Source organism: Lichenostomus cassidix, chromosome 5 (assembly GCF_008360975.1).
Source record: "Lichenostomus cassidix isolate B80296 chromosome 5, HeHo_3.0, whole genome shotgun sequence".
Classification (NCBI taxonomy): domain Eukaryota; kingdom Metazoa; phylum Chordata; class Aves; order Passeriformes; family Meliphagidae; genus Lichenostomus; species Lichenostomus cassidix.
Genome location: NC_139486.1, coordinates 3,042,105 through 3,059,481, shown reverse-complemented (window position 1 = coordinate 3,059,481; position 17,377 = coordinate 3,042,105). Strand labels below are relative to the sequence as shown.

General features: G+C 44.9%; 1 protein-coding gene across 1 annotated transcript; it reads left to right on the top strand.

Moving 5' to 3' along the window:
• Positions 1 to 3,390: 3,390 nt before the first annotated feature.
• GMFB (glia maturation factor beta) lies at positions 3,391 to 16,326 on the top strand. Its single transcript, XM_085063783.1, has 8 exons — positions 3,391 to 3,548; positions 5,072 to 5,156; positions 6,163 to 6,259; positions 6,655 to 6,704; positions 7,643 to 7,694; positions 8,712 to 8,792; positions 10,044 to 10,117; positions 12,468 to 16,326. Exons 1-8 carry the CDS (start codon positions 3,391 to 3,393, stop codon positions 12,537 to 12,539), a joined length of 669 nt encoding a protein of 222 aa, XP_084919909.1. The 3' UTR covers positions 12,540 to 16,326.
• Positions 16,327 to 17,377: the final 1,051 nt, after the last annotated feature.

The window sequence follows — 17,377 nt, the reverse complement described above, 5'->3', positions numbered from 1 at the left end:
TTCCCTCCCCAGGCACAGCCCCATGGAGTGCTCCCTGCTGAAGCCTGGCCTGGCCCCAGAGCAGGGTCCCCACTGTGGTTGGCCCTGGGTGGCTGTGTGTCCCCAGCTGGCTGTGCATGGGCAGCTGCCTCAGCTGAGTGGGATGCAGAGCTGCAGAGCCCATGGCTCTCTGCTGGCCACACACCAGAGCTCCCTGCAGGGCCTCAGCATCTGCCCTGTGCCTTCCCCCATGGATGGCTGCACCAGGCACTTGTCTGTGGCAGCCTAAGACTGCCACAGGGGACAGTGACAGCCTGATCTGCTCAAGTCATGGAGCCTTTTGGAGAACAACAGTGAGCCTCTGCAGCTGAGGAGTTAAACATGCAACAATGTAGAGGTGCGGTGGCCCGATGCTGCGGATCCCGAGTCCCCAGGTCCAGTGACCAATGCAGTTCACGAGGAGGCCACTGAAGATGCCATCTCTTGGGACTCGGAGGAGGCCGGGCCATAGACCGCACTCTCCCTCCCCTGGAAAGTTTTGCCTTAAGTTCATTGGTTTGAAGTTTTGCTTCCCCACCCCTGTTACCACCCCTGTTGCTGCCCCCTGCTTGAGTGTTCTGTTGCTGTGCTCCCCTCATTGGCTCTTTGTAATCCCCTCCCCAGTTGTCATTCATTTGCTCCCCCCCGCTTGTTCCTCATATTGTTCCAGGGCCCCGTTGGCTCTGCCCCTGCTGTCCCGCCCCTGGAAACCCCGTGTCTCCCCTCAAAACCCTCGTGCCTTTGCTCTCTGGTGTGGTGTGGCCACGACCCCAGCCCCGCCGTACTCTGTACCTGGTAGCTGCGTGGACCGCCCCACCCGGGAGCCTCCCAGTGCGCCCCCAGCTTGCTTCATCCTCAATAAACTGCGCTCTGGTGACTCCCACTCACCGGACTCTCTCTTTATCGCGGGGGGCGACCGACGACTCCGCTGCATTCCTGCTTGGCAGGCGCCCGCCTCTGCCACGAGGTCCCTGCCGCCCATTGGGCGACCTGGGAACTGTGAGGCCGACAGCTGCCGCCTCCAGAGCAGAGAAGAACAGCAGGGAGGGCCGAGAGCTCGAGCCCCGGTGAGGTCCCTGATACCTCCCAAAGCTCCGACAGCCCATTAAGAGTAAGGCGGCCAGCTAGGACTGGACACACGACCACACAACAAAGTAAAAGATTATTGGTCCTGCACTCTCCCCCGCCCCCTTTTCATATATGGATTGTTTTCTAGAAGCTTCTCCTTTGTTCTCCTGAGTTATGTATATCATTGGTTCTTTTGAATTTTGTACCCTTCCCCCCTTACAAAACTATTGGTTTGTACCCCTTTCCTTCTCCCCTCGGACTTCCCTGGTTGGCCCTTCGGGGCTAGCCACTCCCCTTCTCCCTTCCTTTATAATCCCCTGTCAACAGCTGTTTGGGGCTCCCAGCCTCCGGACTTCCAGACCTCGCCCGTCCCCGTCTCTCCGTCCCTGGACCCTCACCCAAAGACCCTTAATAAATCTCCCTGGAAGACTGCAGACTGGGTGCCGTGCATTCTTCCGTTGCTCCACTCCAAAAGGGAAAACCACTCCTGCAACCTTTTGCTTCCCGCCCCGTTACCAACGTGCTGTAGCAGCTGCTCACCAGATGCAGTGCTCACCTCACCATGAAAGACCCACGGTTGCAGGAGGTGTCAGCCGGCAGCGCTGGAGCCAACTGCCTGTAGCTGCACCTCTGAGCCACAGAGCAAGCGCTCTGGGTGAGAGCTGGACAGACTTCCCAGGCAGGTGAATGCAACACTTGTCAGAGACTGAAGTATTATAGCTAATGACTTAAAACATTTTTATGAAGGATTTTTGTCTATTAATACTGTGCAGCAAAGCTACAGCAACAAAGCTGCAGCGAAGACGACCGCACCCTGGGCTGAGGCCTGGAAGTGTTTTAGGCCATTCTGGACAGGCCTTGGAGCAACCTGGCCTAGCCAAAGGTACCCCAGCCCATGGCACAGGGGTAGAACTGGATGACCTTTCATGTCACTTTTTCCGCCAAAAAAACATTGTCTAATTCTAGGATTCCTTTATGCATCTGCAGGAAACTGGCTCTTGGCAGAGGTGCCACCCCCTGACAGTGCCCTCAGGCTCCAGGTGCCCTGCTAAGTTTGTACAGCACCAGGAGTGCTGGTGCTGTTCTGTGCCAGCAGAGAGCACTTGGAGCCACTGCAGTGGCACTCAGGGCAGAATTCAGCTTTGCCCCCCTGCCACAGGCTGCAGAGCTCAGTGTTGCTTAGCTGTGTCACTGGCAGCTGCCAGTCGCAGCTCCAGTGGCACTGGCTTCAAAGTGACCCAAAGCCACCCCGCTAGTGGCACACAACTGTGCTTTGCTTCCTCCTTGTGCTGGAGCAGGGGTTAGGCTATTGGGAAGGAACTGTTGACTATGAGGGTTGTGAGGCCCTGGCACTGGTTCCCCTCAGAAGGTATGGCTGCCCCATCCCTGTAAGTGTTCAAGGCTACATTTTGTGGGATTTGTAGCATGCTGGTCTAGTGGAAGGTGTTCCAAGCCATGGCAGTGCGATAAGAACAGAATGATCTTTGAGATGCATTCCAACCCAAACCACTCTGTGATTCTATGATTAGGTGGGATATCAGGGAAAGGTTCTTTTCCCAGAGGTGGTCAGGCACTGAGCAAGCTCCCCAAGGAATGGTCACAGCCCCAACGCTGACAGATCTCAATGAGTTTTGGACAATGCTCTCAGGCACAGTGTGGGACTTGTGGGGTTTTCATGTGCAGGGCCAGGAGATAGACTCGATGATCCCTGTGTGTCCCTTCCACCTCACAATATTCTGTGATTTTTTGTGAAGCTTCAATAGCTGCAAAGCAGTCTCGCATTTCTGTGGTGTTTGCTGAAGCCCTTGGTGAAAATCTGCAGTTTTATCTTATAAATTTGGTGTTTAAATCATTAGTATAATTCACTAGAAGTTGTGCCTGAGATGTGAAGGCTGCATCTGCACTTTCATTCTGAATGAAGAAAGCAATTATATTCTCAAATCACTGAAAGCACGTTTTCCTCCGCTCTATCAGCATCTGAAATGGTGAGCAGCACGGAAAAGGCCAGATACTCACTCCAGCATCAGGACAGCCTCACACCAAGGCCCTATTATGGAAGAGCAGTGTGTGCCCAGCTCTGGCTGCTCCTGTTTGTGACTCGTGTGCTCCAGACCCCGCCTGCCTTCCAGAACTACGTTCCACTTGTACACACAACGAGCACCGCGAGCAGCACTACTTCTGATTCGCCTCAGGATTCAATTTCGGGGTTTAAACGTTCCGTCCTTGCCCTTTTTAAGGCACATTAACGGCTGTGAAACCCAACCCGCCCCGTCCCGTCCCGCTTCCCCCGATCCCCTCAGCGAAATGGCGCCTGAGGGCGAGCCCGCGAGTTGCCATGGCAACGGGGAGGGGGCGGAGCGTATTGGGGAAGGAGGAGAGTGGCACAGCGAGATCACGTGGTCCCTCGCTTCCCGCCCGCCCTCCCCTCCCGAGCGCGGCGGCCTTGAACCTCCCCGCGGCCCGTAGGCGCGTGACGCCGCCCCGCCCACCCCGGGGCAGCGGTGTTGGTTGGTCGGAGGGCCAGGGTGGAGGCGGGGCTTGCGGCGCGCAGGCGCGGTGAGGTGGGGGCTCAACCCAGTGAGGAGGAGGCGGCGGCGGCGCGCGAGCGGCGGCGGTTGGTGCGCGCGCCAAGATGGTGAGGGGGGAGCGCGCGCCGCTCCCTCAGCGGGGATCCGGGGCGATCCCGGGGGAACCGTGAGGGGGGACCGGGGGATCCGGCCGGGAGGGGCTCACCCCGCTGAGATAGTGCAGAGTGAACTGAGTCAGAAAGATTCGATAGGGAGACGAATGATTAATCAACAGGAAAACGCGTGATCTGATCTCTGAGGAACTGGTTATTTGTCTGTGAAACGACTGATGGCTTGATCGCACCTGGTTGCTGCTTGTCTTGTAATGTCTTGAGCTAATTCGCTGAAGAACTGACAGTTGCTCGTTGAACTAATTCACCCGAGTGGTGAATTTGGGCTTAAGCTGTGATTGCTGGTTGGAACAGACCAAGAGAAACAAGGACTGGTGGATGAATGCTGTGGGGTACTTTGTATTGATATTGGCAAATGGGTGAAGAAGGGCTTATGGAAAAAAGGAAGAGTCATGCATGGTGCTTTTAGTAAGGGTTTGGGGAGATGAACCTTGCTGTGGATGGAGCAGTTGCAAAGCAAATTTGATCAAATCTTGCGGTGTTTTGCTGTATGCCCGTCTAGTGAGAGTCGTGCTTGAGGCACGTTTGGGAAATTGATGTTTACTTGTCGGTGTGATGTGAGGGGATGGGTGTCCCGAGGGGGATCTGCCCAGGAGGATCCAGGAGCCTCAGCATCCTTCTCGGTGCTGTTGGCAGTGTGTCCCTGTCTGTGCAGCAATCCCGTCCTGGGATAATTGAGTTTTTGTTAAGCAAAGTGTTGGTGACCCGGCTTAGCCCCTATAAACAGTCTGAATCTGATGTTACCAAGTGTTTACCTTCAGATTCCCTCAGGAGGTTGTGTTTGTGTGCAAGGTGTGAGCAAGGGCATGGCTTGTCTGCTGGGAGAAGCTGGTGAGCCCAGAGGACTGGGAGAAAAGCTTTCTAAAGAAAAGAACATTTCATATAAAATATAACCTCAGCTTTAAAATGCAGCCCTGAATCCTGGGTTTTTTAACCGAGACGTCCTGGGTTAGTGAGAGTGGGTATTAGTGATATTTTTTACAAAATACTACTTTAGCTGTCAGATTCAGTCCTGAATTCTGTTCTGGTTTATTAATATTTTTTAGTATTTTTTTCCTGAATGAGCAAGAGTGAGTACTGGTGATGTTTCACAGAATCCAGAATTAGTTAGGTTGAAAAAGACCTCTGAGATCATGGAGTTCAACCTGTTTGGATCAGAGGGGTCCACTTGCTCAGCGGGAGCCAAGTGCAATTTTTGAAGTTTAGGGGAAACAAGCAAAATCAGGGAAGGCTGCACAGGCAGTGCCTGAGCTGTGCTGTCACAGCAGAGCCTGATTTCCTCTCCAGCTGTCCAGAGGAAGCAGAGGGACGAGACTTTGTGCCAGAATTTGGTCAAGGTAGAAATCTTTTCAGGAGCAACAACAAACGTGAGGTATTGGAAGTGGGGAAGCAGAGCCACCCGTCTGCTTTTTGGGGGAAATCTCACAATACTGAACATGAGGAGACAGAATGGAGACCTTAAATAGTAACATTCTTCTGACTTCTGTCTCAATGCAAGACTCGTTATTAGAGCTTTTGATAGGCAATCTTGCACAATTTTTTAATCTGAGGAAATTTTTAAGGAAACCTTGAAATACAGTTATTTTGGTACAAGGGTCTTGATGCCGTGGGAGTTCACAAATACAGTATAAGCTGCAGATTTTAAGTAACGTCTTTATCAAGCTGGCATGAACCTCCTCACGATGGAAGTTGTTTGTATAAAATGTTGCTCAGGAAATGGCAGTGGTTGGCTTGGTACAGTTCAGAAATTGCATGTGTAAGGGATGATAACCTGCATGGTTGCTTGTGAAACAATAATTTCCTTCCTCATCTTCAGTGTGATGACTAATACATTATCTGAGCATCTCTGCTTCATGTTTTTGGGTTAAAATTTCTGAAACTCTCTCTGTGTGTGTAAATTGCAGAAGTTCAATTAATATTTCTGTGTGTAAAAATAAACAAGGACCCTTAATTCCGATTATGTTCTTAAATACTCATAGGAGCTCCTATTATTTTAAATGCTTAACTTACTTTTTCCCATTTGCTGCCACTCCCTTATTTCAGGGCTGGGAAAATGAAGTGTAGAGTTTACTTCTAAGAGCTCGGAGAATAATCCCACTTCAGGAGTAGTTAGTTGAATACTCCCACTTAACTGTGTGGCTTGAAGAGGGAAATTAAAACAGTTAAATGTTCTGTTAATGTGTTTTGTTTTTTTTTAAACCCCTTGCTTTCAGCCACATTTTTTCGGGTTTATGTGATGTTCTGAAGCTTTGGAGAAGCTGCATGCAGGCCTACTTCAGTAGGGTTTATGCACAGATGTGTGACACAGGGATTTTTTGTCTGTTTTGCTTTCTGGAAGGATTTATTTCTCCCTCCCCTCTGCCATTTCCTTTCTGCAGAGTGAATCTCTGGTGGTTTGTGATGTTGCTGAAGACCTGGTGGAGAAACTGAGAAAATTCCGGTTTCGCAAAGAGACCAACAATGCTGCCATTATAAGTAAGTTCCAAACATGCCTGATTAAAAATTGTCATAAAATCCTCTCTCCTCTTTTCATCCCTGTGTAACATTGCTGCTGTAACAGGTAAACATGAGCCAGGTGGGTGTTTGTTCTATGAGCTGCAGCACTTCTGATTTTGCCTGTAATTTTAACAATAAAACAGTGCTGTTCTTAGGATACAAGTCTCTATCCACTCTTAGCAGAGTATGTATATTTAATTATGGCTCAGAGTCTACCCCTGTTTGTAAAATGATTTTGGGAAGTCATGTGATACACTGAAGAAGTAAAACAGAGTCACAAGGACTATAATGGTTGAGTGCTAAAAAGCTTCATGCATCCATTGTATAAATTGATTGAAAAAAAACATTGATCTGTGTTTTATTTTGATTTATAGTGAAAATCGACAAGGATAAGCAGTTGGTGGTGCTGGATGAGGAGCATGAGGTTTGTTAAATGAATTGTAAATAAGAGTATCTTCAGCCTGCAATGTATTGTTGTCTCTAAGGTACTGCCTTAGTTTCAAGTTGTTATCAAACTCTTAATCTAATTTGGGTCATGAGCTTATTTAAATGCATGGTCACTCTGCATGTAAAGCACAGCACCATTAATAGTGAAACTATGCAGAAGCAATTGAGTTGACTAATTAATTGCACCAAAAAAAAAAGTTATTTTTAAAGCTGTTTTAACGATGTAAAAAGCATCTTTGGCACCTGCTGGCTTTTTGAAAAGATTTCTGCTGTGTTTCCACGTAGATCTGCACATTTGCCTCTGAGCTGGTCTGCCATCAATTAGAAACAGGATTGCTAATCCCCTGCAGACTCTAAATTTGATGGGTGGCATAATAAGGTCAGCCCAGTGTGTGGTGTTTCTTAATGGTCCATAGGGCAAAATTAAATCCTTCCCAGGGATTTGAGCATTAACCATAGCTCTTGTACCCTAGAACGTAGAAGTTAATGTAACACTGAAATGTAATGGGGACTCTTCTTTGTTTGCTGAAGGAGGAAGGACTAAATTTTTCCAACATATGATTTTGTAGCTGATTTTAACAGACTTTGTGGTGTGTGCTTGCTTATTTCTGTTTAGTACTAGGGTTGGCAAAGCATGGTAGCTGCCAGCATAGCCAACTAGAGCCAAAACTGTTTGCTAAACTCATTATGCCCAAAATAGGGATGATTATTCATGCTAACATTTAATTCTGTGTTTAGTCATAGGAGTCTATTGGCACACAAGTCTTCCTAAACTATTCTAGTAATTAGGGAGATCCTTATCAGTTCACCTGTAGATGAGTATCTGCCTTAGAGGTGTTTCACTGCCCATTATTCTGCTTTAACCTTCCAGTGCAAGATACTTGCTCAAATATTGCTTGTGTTTAATGTCACCAGGGTATTTCTCCAGATGAACTAAAGGATGAGCTGCCTGAGAGACAACCTCGATATCCTTCTTATGCTGCTGCCATTTGGACTTACTCATTGCTGGAAGCTGTTCAAAATGTTGGACTTCACCTTTTTAGGCCAATAATTGCTGTAGTGTGATGCTGCTGATCCTTTATTTGTGAAATAACCCAGGGATCAGTTCTCAGGCAGCACTGAACTGTTGTACCACTTGTTGAAACAATGACTCATTTAAGCCTTTCCTGACATTTTATTTCCTTTTAGACTATATAATGTTTGGGGAAGTTAAGCAAAGCCATGCTGCTGGTAATGTAAAGAAGTGAGTAAAATGTACCAGTTTGTGGCTACTTCTAAATATAGGAATCTGCCTGTGTAACTCTGGATCTGTTTTGGTACTTTCTCAGGATGTGGCTGTTGTTGTTTTGCTGCTGTTACTGATTCTGGGATTGGGCATGTGACCTAGGGAGGAATCCCTGTTTTGAAAAAAAGGGAACAAAAGAGGGTCAAGTAAATTACTCTTTAACTAACTAAATAAAAGGAGTACTGAAGTTATATGTGAAGAAAATACCTGCCCTATTAGCCTCAAAAGCTGACTGGCACCATTCCATGTGCCGTTCTGAATCTTTCCTTTCATGCCCACAGTGCAGTGGGAGGCTGTAAAACAGGATTCCTGGCTAAAACTGCAGTTCAAATTCAGCAAAACACCTGAAACAACGAAGTTCTTGGTCTGCAAAGAAAAAAATTTGGCTTTCATTAAGCCAAAACCACATTGGTGGGTGTAGGAAGTCTTTTTACAAAACTGGGAGAGGAATATTTGCAATGAGAGGGTGATTTTTAGCTCTGATGTGAAACATTACTACAGACACAGCCCTTGGATTGAGGCAGGGCCAGTTCTGAAAGTCAGATGTGGAAGTGAAAACAGAACAGTGAGGTTATTATTACCAAATTAAACATCTAAAATGCAACACTTAGCTTGTGCCTGCATCAAGCTCTAATAACTGAGCACTATATCCTATGAAAAAAATGGATTTCTTAGTTTCTTTAACCTCAGAAAAAACATTTATTGTGTATAGTTACAAGTACCAGCATGAAGATGGAAGAGTTTCCTATCCATTGTGCTTTATCTTCTCCAGTCCAGTAGGTGAGTGAACATTGTGATTGGTAGCTACTGTGTGTTGTAAATTTGGGAATATTCTTTTCTAGGGAAGATAAAACAGAGTGCTTAGTGCTGTCAAGGAGGTTTGCCTGCCTTTGAGGTTCACATTTAGGGCACTTAAGATGTATGATAGAGGAGATTCTCTCTTTTCCACTTCTGAAGGCTGAACTGGAGTGTTGTTTTCCTCCTTATCTAGCCAAAAGGTGTGTCTAGTAAAATGTGCCTTTTCTCAGTGTGCTCAGCGACACCCTCCTCTGAAGGACAGAGCCCAGGGCACTCTGCATCTACTCACAGAGCTTTAACCTAATTCAGCCTGTTTCCTCCTCATATCTTGGGGAATCCTCAAAGTAAGATCCTATAAGCTCAGGAAATGAGTGGAGAGAGGGCTGGAAGATACCACCTCTGTTTGTGAGGGATTCTGCTCACCTGGCTCTCTTGCTACTCCTATTAGTGACTGGGAGGGACAAAATTCCTTTCAGAAGGATGTGGGAACCCATTTCTTTCTGACAAGCTCAGAATCCTGTTCCTTTCATTCTGCCCATGAAAGGAGCAGGCCTCTGTAAGAGGGTTAGGATGGGATTTGAGAGAGTTTTCAGGGAGCCTTGGTGCAATGGGCAGCAGTAGAGGATGCCTCAAACAGTGCTGTGAGGGACAGTAAATGGCTGTCACAGCTTGGGTGAGGAGGAGGAAAAGAGGGCTCACTAACCCATATCTAAGCATATGAAAGTGCTGGGGGAACAGGCTGTTCCAGGAGAAACAGACTGTAATTCTGGATCATCCCAAGTCTGTAGGGAGCAGTAGCCTCCCCTGCTTGTGTCGCAGCAACCCTCAGCATCAACTTACCTGCACAGGGTGCTGTGTAATTTTAATAGAAGCCAAATAACCCATGTCTTGGTTTGGGTCTTAGAGAGCTGAATTGTTCCTGGGCATCCATCTGTGTTCTGTATTGTAATAGTGTAGCTTGTTGGTATTACTGGATTATCCTTGTTATCCCCTGGAAGAAGATAAACTGATTGCATTGTTTTACCCTTCATTTCTCAGAGCTAGAGTAACTAGGTATGTAAAAGAGTTTAGCAACTACTGAGCATATTCTTCTTTAGTTACCTTTCTGTGAATGTCTTTAGCTTTCAGTTTGGATTCTTAAAAAAAATCCTAACCTTGTTTTTGAAGTGTTGCAGTTAAAATTACTGAACAAACCTTAATTATTTTTCTTTTTTTTTCTTCTCATAACTGCAGGATGTAAACCTGAGCAGCAGATGATGTATGCTGGAAGCAAGAATAAACTTGTACAGACAGCTGAACTCACTAAGGTATAACTGGATATTGAAATAACTGTCTCCCCCTTCACTGCAGGTTGTTGTTTTGTATCTTGCATGATCCAATGGCAACAAGGGTTTTGTGAGCCTTTATGATTACAGAGAACAGAGTCTGGTTTAGGAAGGCTGGAGGAGGAGTATGCATGGAGATTTCTGTACCCTAAAACACCAGGAGGAACAGTGTTCTCTAGAACAAAAATATCCCTCAGTAGGATGGACATCATTGCTGTGGGGGAGAAATTTGCTGATGGGAAGAATAGACCCAAGCCTTATGTGGTGTGGAGCAGATCAATTTAGCTGGTTCCTGGGGCTGGATGCTTGCAGAACAGCCTGCAGAGCAAGTAACATGTGCCAAGTGATGAACAGTTTCTTCCTGTGTTGGGTTCTTCCAGTACTGACACCAGAAGAAATCACTGCCTTCACTAGGCCTAGCTGCATGTACATTTTAGAAAAGAAATGTCAGCTGTATTTCATTTTGGAGGTCTTTGAAATCTTTGCTTAATTGGCACCTAGACTCATTTTAGCCTCAAGCAGTAAAGCTTAATAGAGTCAGTAGCCAGTTCAAATTTTTCATACCATGTGAAATGACTTCAGCACTTCCAACAGCACTGTTCCCTTTAGGTCTTCTTTATCCTGCTCAGTCCTTTAACATCCCAGCAAAAATGTCTGTTGGGCCAGTAAGAGAACTATGAACCATAGAATGGCTTGGGTTGGAAGGGACCTTAAAGGTCATTTGGTCAAACCCCCTGCCAAGGGCAGGGATACCTTTCCACTAGACCAGGTTGCTCCAAGCCCCTTCCAATTCTTGCTTCTTCCTTGTAAGCTGTACCTTGAAGGAAAAGACACCTCTGTTTTAAATTAGACCTCAAGTTGACAGGAGTGAATGGAAAGGAAGCAGAAGATGGTGGAAACAATCAGCACAGCCCCAAGAAATCTTTTTTTAGATCTGTTGAAACTGCATGTTGGAGGCCTGGTAACTGATAGAAAGGAGGAAGACAGTCTTCAGTAAGCAGGAAGAAAGAGTTGGTGAGAAGAAGGTGAAAGCCTGGGCAGTAGCTCAGTTGGAGTTACTATTACCTCTGAAATGGGAGAAATTCAGCCTGAAAGGCTTCTGAATGCAAGTCCAGGACTGGATATAGATGTTCACAATCATTCATCTTTCTCCTGAAGCCGGAGAACACAGGCTGTCTCCAGTTGGGCTTGCTTGCTTGCTCTTCAAATGTGCTTTGTTCTTGCCACTTGCTGAGCTGTGTTTCATTTTAACTCATGCTGTGACTTCCTCCTGGTATGATTTTTGCACATGACTCAGCTCAGTTCTCTCATCAGTCTCCAGTGACTTGCATATTAGCTTGCCTTCCATTAAGTGGTTCTGTTCTTGTCATGCTGAATTTTGGTGTTTCTCCATTTTGAAGGCCTGTGAATTTGTAAAATTACCTGACTTCTGTCTGTGGGCATCTCATGGACTCACTCCAGTGAGCAGTGCAGAATTAACATAGTTTCTCTTCAGGCTATTAAAAAACTCAAACTCCAACAAGTTATTTGCCCACGTGGAATGTAAACAGTATATTGGTGTTTTGGACCTTGTTTTCTGCTTCAAGGCTGCATTAAAGGTTCACTTAAGATTTCACAAAGCTTTGGGTTGGTAGTTTTCAGGTTGCTTTGGGAGTTTTGCCCAGAGAGATTGTGGCTGCCCCATCCCTGGAAGTGTCCAAGGTCACGTTGGAGGGGCTTGGAGCAGCCTGGGATAGTGGAAGGTGTCCCTGCCCATGGCAGGGGAGTTGGAACTAGGCAGACTTTAAGGTCTCTTCCAACCCAAACCATTCTATGAGTCTATGATTTTGTTGGGGTTTTTCTTCCCCCAAGTCTTCTATTTTGGGATATCTTTCTGGTAAAACAATATGCTATTGGATATTATGAGTTTATTTCAGAATAAATAATTGTTGGACTGACCAGACTTGCTGAACTTTGGGGTTAAATCAACCCAGATATTAAATTAATATGTATTCTTCAAAATACCATCTTGCTGAGATAATGCATGTGAGCTGGGGCCACTTCAGGGTCATTAAAAATGTAGTACATGTGCTTTTCTCAGATTCTTAAGGGACAAGAGTAAAGCCTAGAAACAGAAATTATGAGATTCTTGTTCAAGTCAGTGATGTTCTTTGCCACTTAGTCTTGTGTATTTTCCACTAATCTGATGCTTTCAAGAAAGCAGCTGAAAATTGTGGCTTGATGACTGGTTTATTGCAGCTCAGACAACGTGTGGAAAAGTGCTCCTTGCATTGTGTGCTTATCCCTTTCCAATCCCATCCCTCAGGAATTGATGCAATGCCATTTTGTTTAGGTATTCGAAATCAGAAATACAGAAGACCTAACTGAAGAATGGCTGCGTGAGAAATTGGGCTTCTTCCACTAAGGAAAACCTCTGTACTAAGTATTTATGTACCATCCTGGTGATACTGGAACCAGACATGAATACTTACATCCAAGCAATGCACTGTATTCACAGCTGTCTCCTGCAGTATCTCTCTTGTGCAGAGTTTGTGCAAAGAATAGCAGGTCTCTCTCCTTGAAGTAACAAATCTTTGCAGGTGTTTCCTTATTTGTACCTGCTAAAAGGGAATACTCCTCTGCAGGGACTCCTTTTGCACTCCTGTGACTAATATTATGTAACTAAATTTGTTCAGTTCTGGATTTATAACCGTGTACAAATATCATTTGGAAGCTGACGCTAACTTTTTCTGAGCTACAAACGCATCCTTAGGACACACATTAGCCATTTACATGCAGAATATGTGTACTGTCACTTACTTACCTGCAGAATATGTGTACTGTCACTTACTTACGAGATTTTTTGGCATAATGTCTTCTCAATTTTGAAAACTACTCCCTGGAAGCATTTGTTTGGTATTAAGAAGTCAAAATCCTTGTACAGAAAATCCATCCATCCATTTATCTTTCCATTGAGTCCATGTAAACTGTCTCAAATTCTTAGAACTAATTTTTGTCATTCCAGTAATTCCTCAGTTGCCTGAGTCAATCTTTCTAAATTTCAGGGCAAAGCTTTGACTGTCCAGTTCTCATGCTAATACAGTCTCACAGGAACTAGCTGATAACTAAGGGCTGAACTACAACTCTGGTTACGCTTGTACCAGATTTCTTCTTGCATCTCTGTTCTGACACTGTTGAGAAGTTTACCTCTGCTCATTTCCTGTTATCTGAACACCTGGTGATACTGTGTGCCTTTCATTTGTTAGCTTTAAAAGGACTTGAGAATTTTACACTGCCACTTCTTACAAATTTGGTAAAAACTTTGTTAAAGAATCCAAGTAATATTTGTTTCTAGTGCCTCGTGCTGCAGTTGACATCTGTTAAAAAGCCAACCTCATTTTCTTAGAAATTCCAATCATCTGCTCCATTTGTAGGAGTCAGGAGGTTAAAGCTTTTCATGATAATGAATGATTTATATCTCTTTTGTTACAAAAGTTGGCCACACATAGCTTTTGAATACTTTAATTACAACCTCTAACTTTCTTAACGGCTTGTTGGTCAAAATTACATTCCAAATGAAGCTTTTGCATAAGTGATCATTTGATTTTCATCTACTTAACGATTCATCTCTTTGAAACAGCAAATCTTCTAATGTGAAAATAGTATTTAACTTTTATAAATGACCAGTCTTTTTACAGGTCTGTTTTATATTGAATAGAGTAGTTGTCTGATGTGGGACACGTTCAGCCCATGCCATGGCAGGAGGAGCACTCATGGGACAGTCTTGACAGACTATCTTGCTCGTGAGTGTTTGTTGTACTACTGAGCAAGTATCTGCGTAAGAGCAGCTTCCTGTTGATAACATACCTTAAAATACAGCTGCCCCAACCAATCTGCTCGCTGGGAAGGAATGCAGTGTTAAATTTGTTAAATTTGGAGGCCAGTATTTCATGCTGTGAAACCTTTGCTGACAGTGGGGTTATTTTTCGTTTTTCAACATAGGCTGTGTTAGTGTTAAAACACTAATTCCTGCGAGATCACAAGGAATTCCTTTGCAAAGGTCCTCAGTGTTGGTAAATCTCTTCCTAGTTTGATGTTATTACTCATTTATTTGTATATAAATCTGACTTGAGAGGAGCTTTTCCAAATACATGTTGGAATGATCCAATTAAATCAATCTTTTGGTGCGGGAAAGAAGTGCTTGTAATTAAATTCCTGTGTTAACGTACTGAACTGGAAAAACAATTTCATTTCCCTGGATGAAAAGATGTTGATTATGAAACTGTTGCTTGATCATTCTGTACTGCAGATCAATAAAAACAATGTCTTTTGTGACAAACATTGTATAAATAAGACTGGCTTAAAGGATACTGTCATTCCAAGCACTCATCTGGAAACAGCAAGAATCTCTTTTGAGGTGTTTTTGGGATTGTACTGAAGGTGAGGCATGTCAAAGTACAGCGTGGGTGAGAGGGAAGCTGCTGCTTGGAATGTTCAGCTTGATTTGCAATGGGGGAAAACTGGATTAATCATGTCTGTTGTACTTTGTACACTGGTGGGCTGCCAGCAGCCAACTGCTGCCTGCACAGGTCTGCACAGAAATAACTGTTTGAGAGGTCTGTGTCAGGAGGGAAGGGAGGAGCTGCTGCATGAAATGATCGAATTTGACCTTTCATCTCTGGATTGCTCCACCTTCTGCCAAGAAAACATTGCTCCTTGCAGCTGAATCTTCAGCTCAGTTCTTCCACTTCACATGTTCTTGTGCCTCACTTAAGCACTTTCTGCCTTGGGTGCTGCCCCTCCAGCCTTGCAGGAAGCAAACATGAGAGTGTTAAAACCCAGTTTCTCCTGAAAGGTGCTGTTGATGCTGCTCAGCCCACCAGTATTACTCTTCAGCCAGCCCTGCCTGGCAGCTGTTCCTCCCTCCCCTGGCTGAGCTGTGGAAGCAGCTGCAGGTAATGGGAGAAAGTGCGTGCAGAGGGTGTTTGCTGTTCCAGCCTTGTTTGTGTTCTCCTTGGTCTTAATGCAGTGTTTTGACACAACTGGCTGCTGCTAATTGTCCTGGGCTCTTGAGATGCAGGTAGTGCTAACACTTGATTAAACAAAGACATCATTATGTCCAGGTCTTTCTGCACAAATAATCCTTGTTTTCATAACATCCTTTCCCCACCTTATCTGTAGAACTCTGTGTTCTGTGCTGCTGCCCCCTTAGGCTCAGTGGGAGGCAGATGAGTCCATGTTTTCAGGCCAGTATGTTCCAGCTTGGCTTTGCTGCTGAGTTGCCCATCTGTAATCATGCATTTCTCTTGAATTTTCAGACCTCTGAAGAGAGATCTAAAGGACAACATAAATTAGCCTAGGGGAGCCTTTGTAGCTAAAGGTCTGAGAGTCAGCATTTTCCATTGGGAGCTCCTATTTTTCAGGAGTTAGTAAGTTGGCCATAAAATCCTTGGTCTGGAGTTAAAGGTCTCTCCAAGGGAGACTTCTGCCACAATTAATCAGGTTTGCTTTAAATATTGACTAGATGGCTGGGATACAGCTCTTGTAATCCTGTTTATTGATGGTAAGCTGAATTAAAGCATGAGTTTGCATGTCAGCCCATGAAATAGACTTGTAGTGTTTTGAGTACTTTTAACAAAAAAATGTAAATGCTGGTATTTGATGGTTTATGTGTATTTCTAGTATCATGAATACTGTTCTGATCTATTAAAGGAGGCAATAATGCAGATGTTGACACCTTTTTCACTTCTCCAAAGGAGCATCTTTTGCATTTGTACCAGGATTCCATTTTTGTATCTTCCAACTGTAAAATAGCTGGTCCAAAAATCATGTTAAACTGGTGACAAGGGTCTGACTCAAACAGGCAGAAGCAAGAGAATTCAATTCTTTACTTCAATGCATTCCAAAAATAAATATCATGCAACATTTTTTATACATCCATGTAGTGACTGTGAAATGGAGCTGTGGAGGGACATGAGAAGGGGCTCAGTGAAACTTTTGTTTGTTCTGTGGTCCAGACTCATTGTCTTAAAAGGTGTGAGAGGTTCATGGCCAGATTTGAGAATTTGGCAGTTCCATGAAAATACCAGTAACCAGTACAACTTCCATATGCTGTTTAGTCTCTGCTACTTCACATTGCATGTTTACTTTAAACCAAATCTTTTTTTGCTAAGCATGGTGCTTGTATTGGTTTAAATAAAATGTTTCATTAAGAGGTTGTGTTGCCTTGTTTTAATTCCAAAGTGGTTCTTGTCTGACAGGGAAAATCTGGTGATGCTTGGTATCACCTTCCTCCTTTTCTCAGCTTCCTGGAGTTTGCTCTGGATGTGTAGTGTATCTTCAGCCTTGAGTGCTCCCTCACTTGCTGTTCTACCTAAAATAATTGCTGTTTCCATCTGCTGTGATGGGAGGAGAGGAGCTGATGGAATACTGCTGGGATCTGCTGTGCTTTGCACGTTTGTGTCACAGACCTCCCACTCCCTCCAGGTGAGGTGCAAGGCAGAGTGAGGTGCAGTGTCAGTCTGGAATGTCACAGAAATTTCCCTCTTCCACCTCTCCCACAAGGCCAAGGCTCCTGGCAGAACCAGGAGCTGTAGAATACAATACAGAGTGCAGCTGCCCCCTAAACAGTGCCAGGGTAGCTGTCAAGGAGACCCCAAAGCTTGAAGGAGACAGAGGAACTTAGTACTTTTACCTTCCCAGAGTTGTTGGCTCATCTCTTTCCTGCCCAAGAGACCACTGCATTGATTTGATCTAAGCCCTCCTTTTCTGCATTCTTGCTGTTTCATGCTGTCATCATCTTTGGAGACTTTTTTCCTCTATTGAAAAAACTGCTGATAATGCAAGGAATTCAGTACCTGACATAGATTGTTTCTGCCAGCACTGAAGAACAGCATTAATAGGCCACTGATTTGACATGATAGAAATAAACTCCTTTGCTCCAAGGTGAGAAAACTCTGTGAAGGGGAAAATGCTCAGCTGCTTCAGCACATCTGGCTTCTGAATGCATCTTGGTCACCAAGATAGCAAAATCTGTTGCCAAAAGCTCCAGGGGAAAAAAAAAAGCTGCTGTGGGAGAAGAATGGCTCTCCAGAAAAGGAGAGAAAAAAAAGGAATAAATAGCTCTCCCATGGGAGGAGAAGGTCACTTGTGGGGTTCTGTGGCATTCTCTGCTGGTCACTGAGTGTGCTCCACTAGGAAATGAGGCAATAGTTTATTGGTACTGCCACATCACAGGCAGTTAAAAACAACAGCAGAATAAAG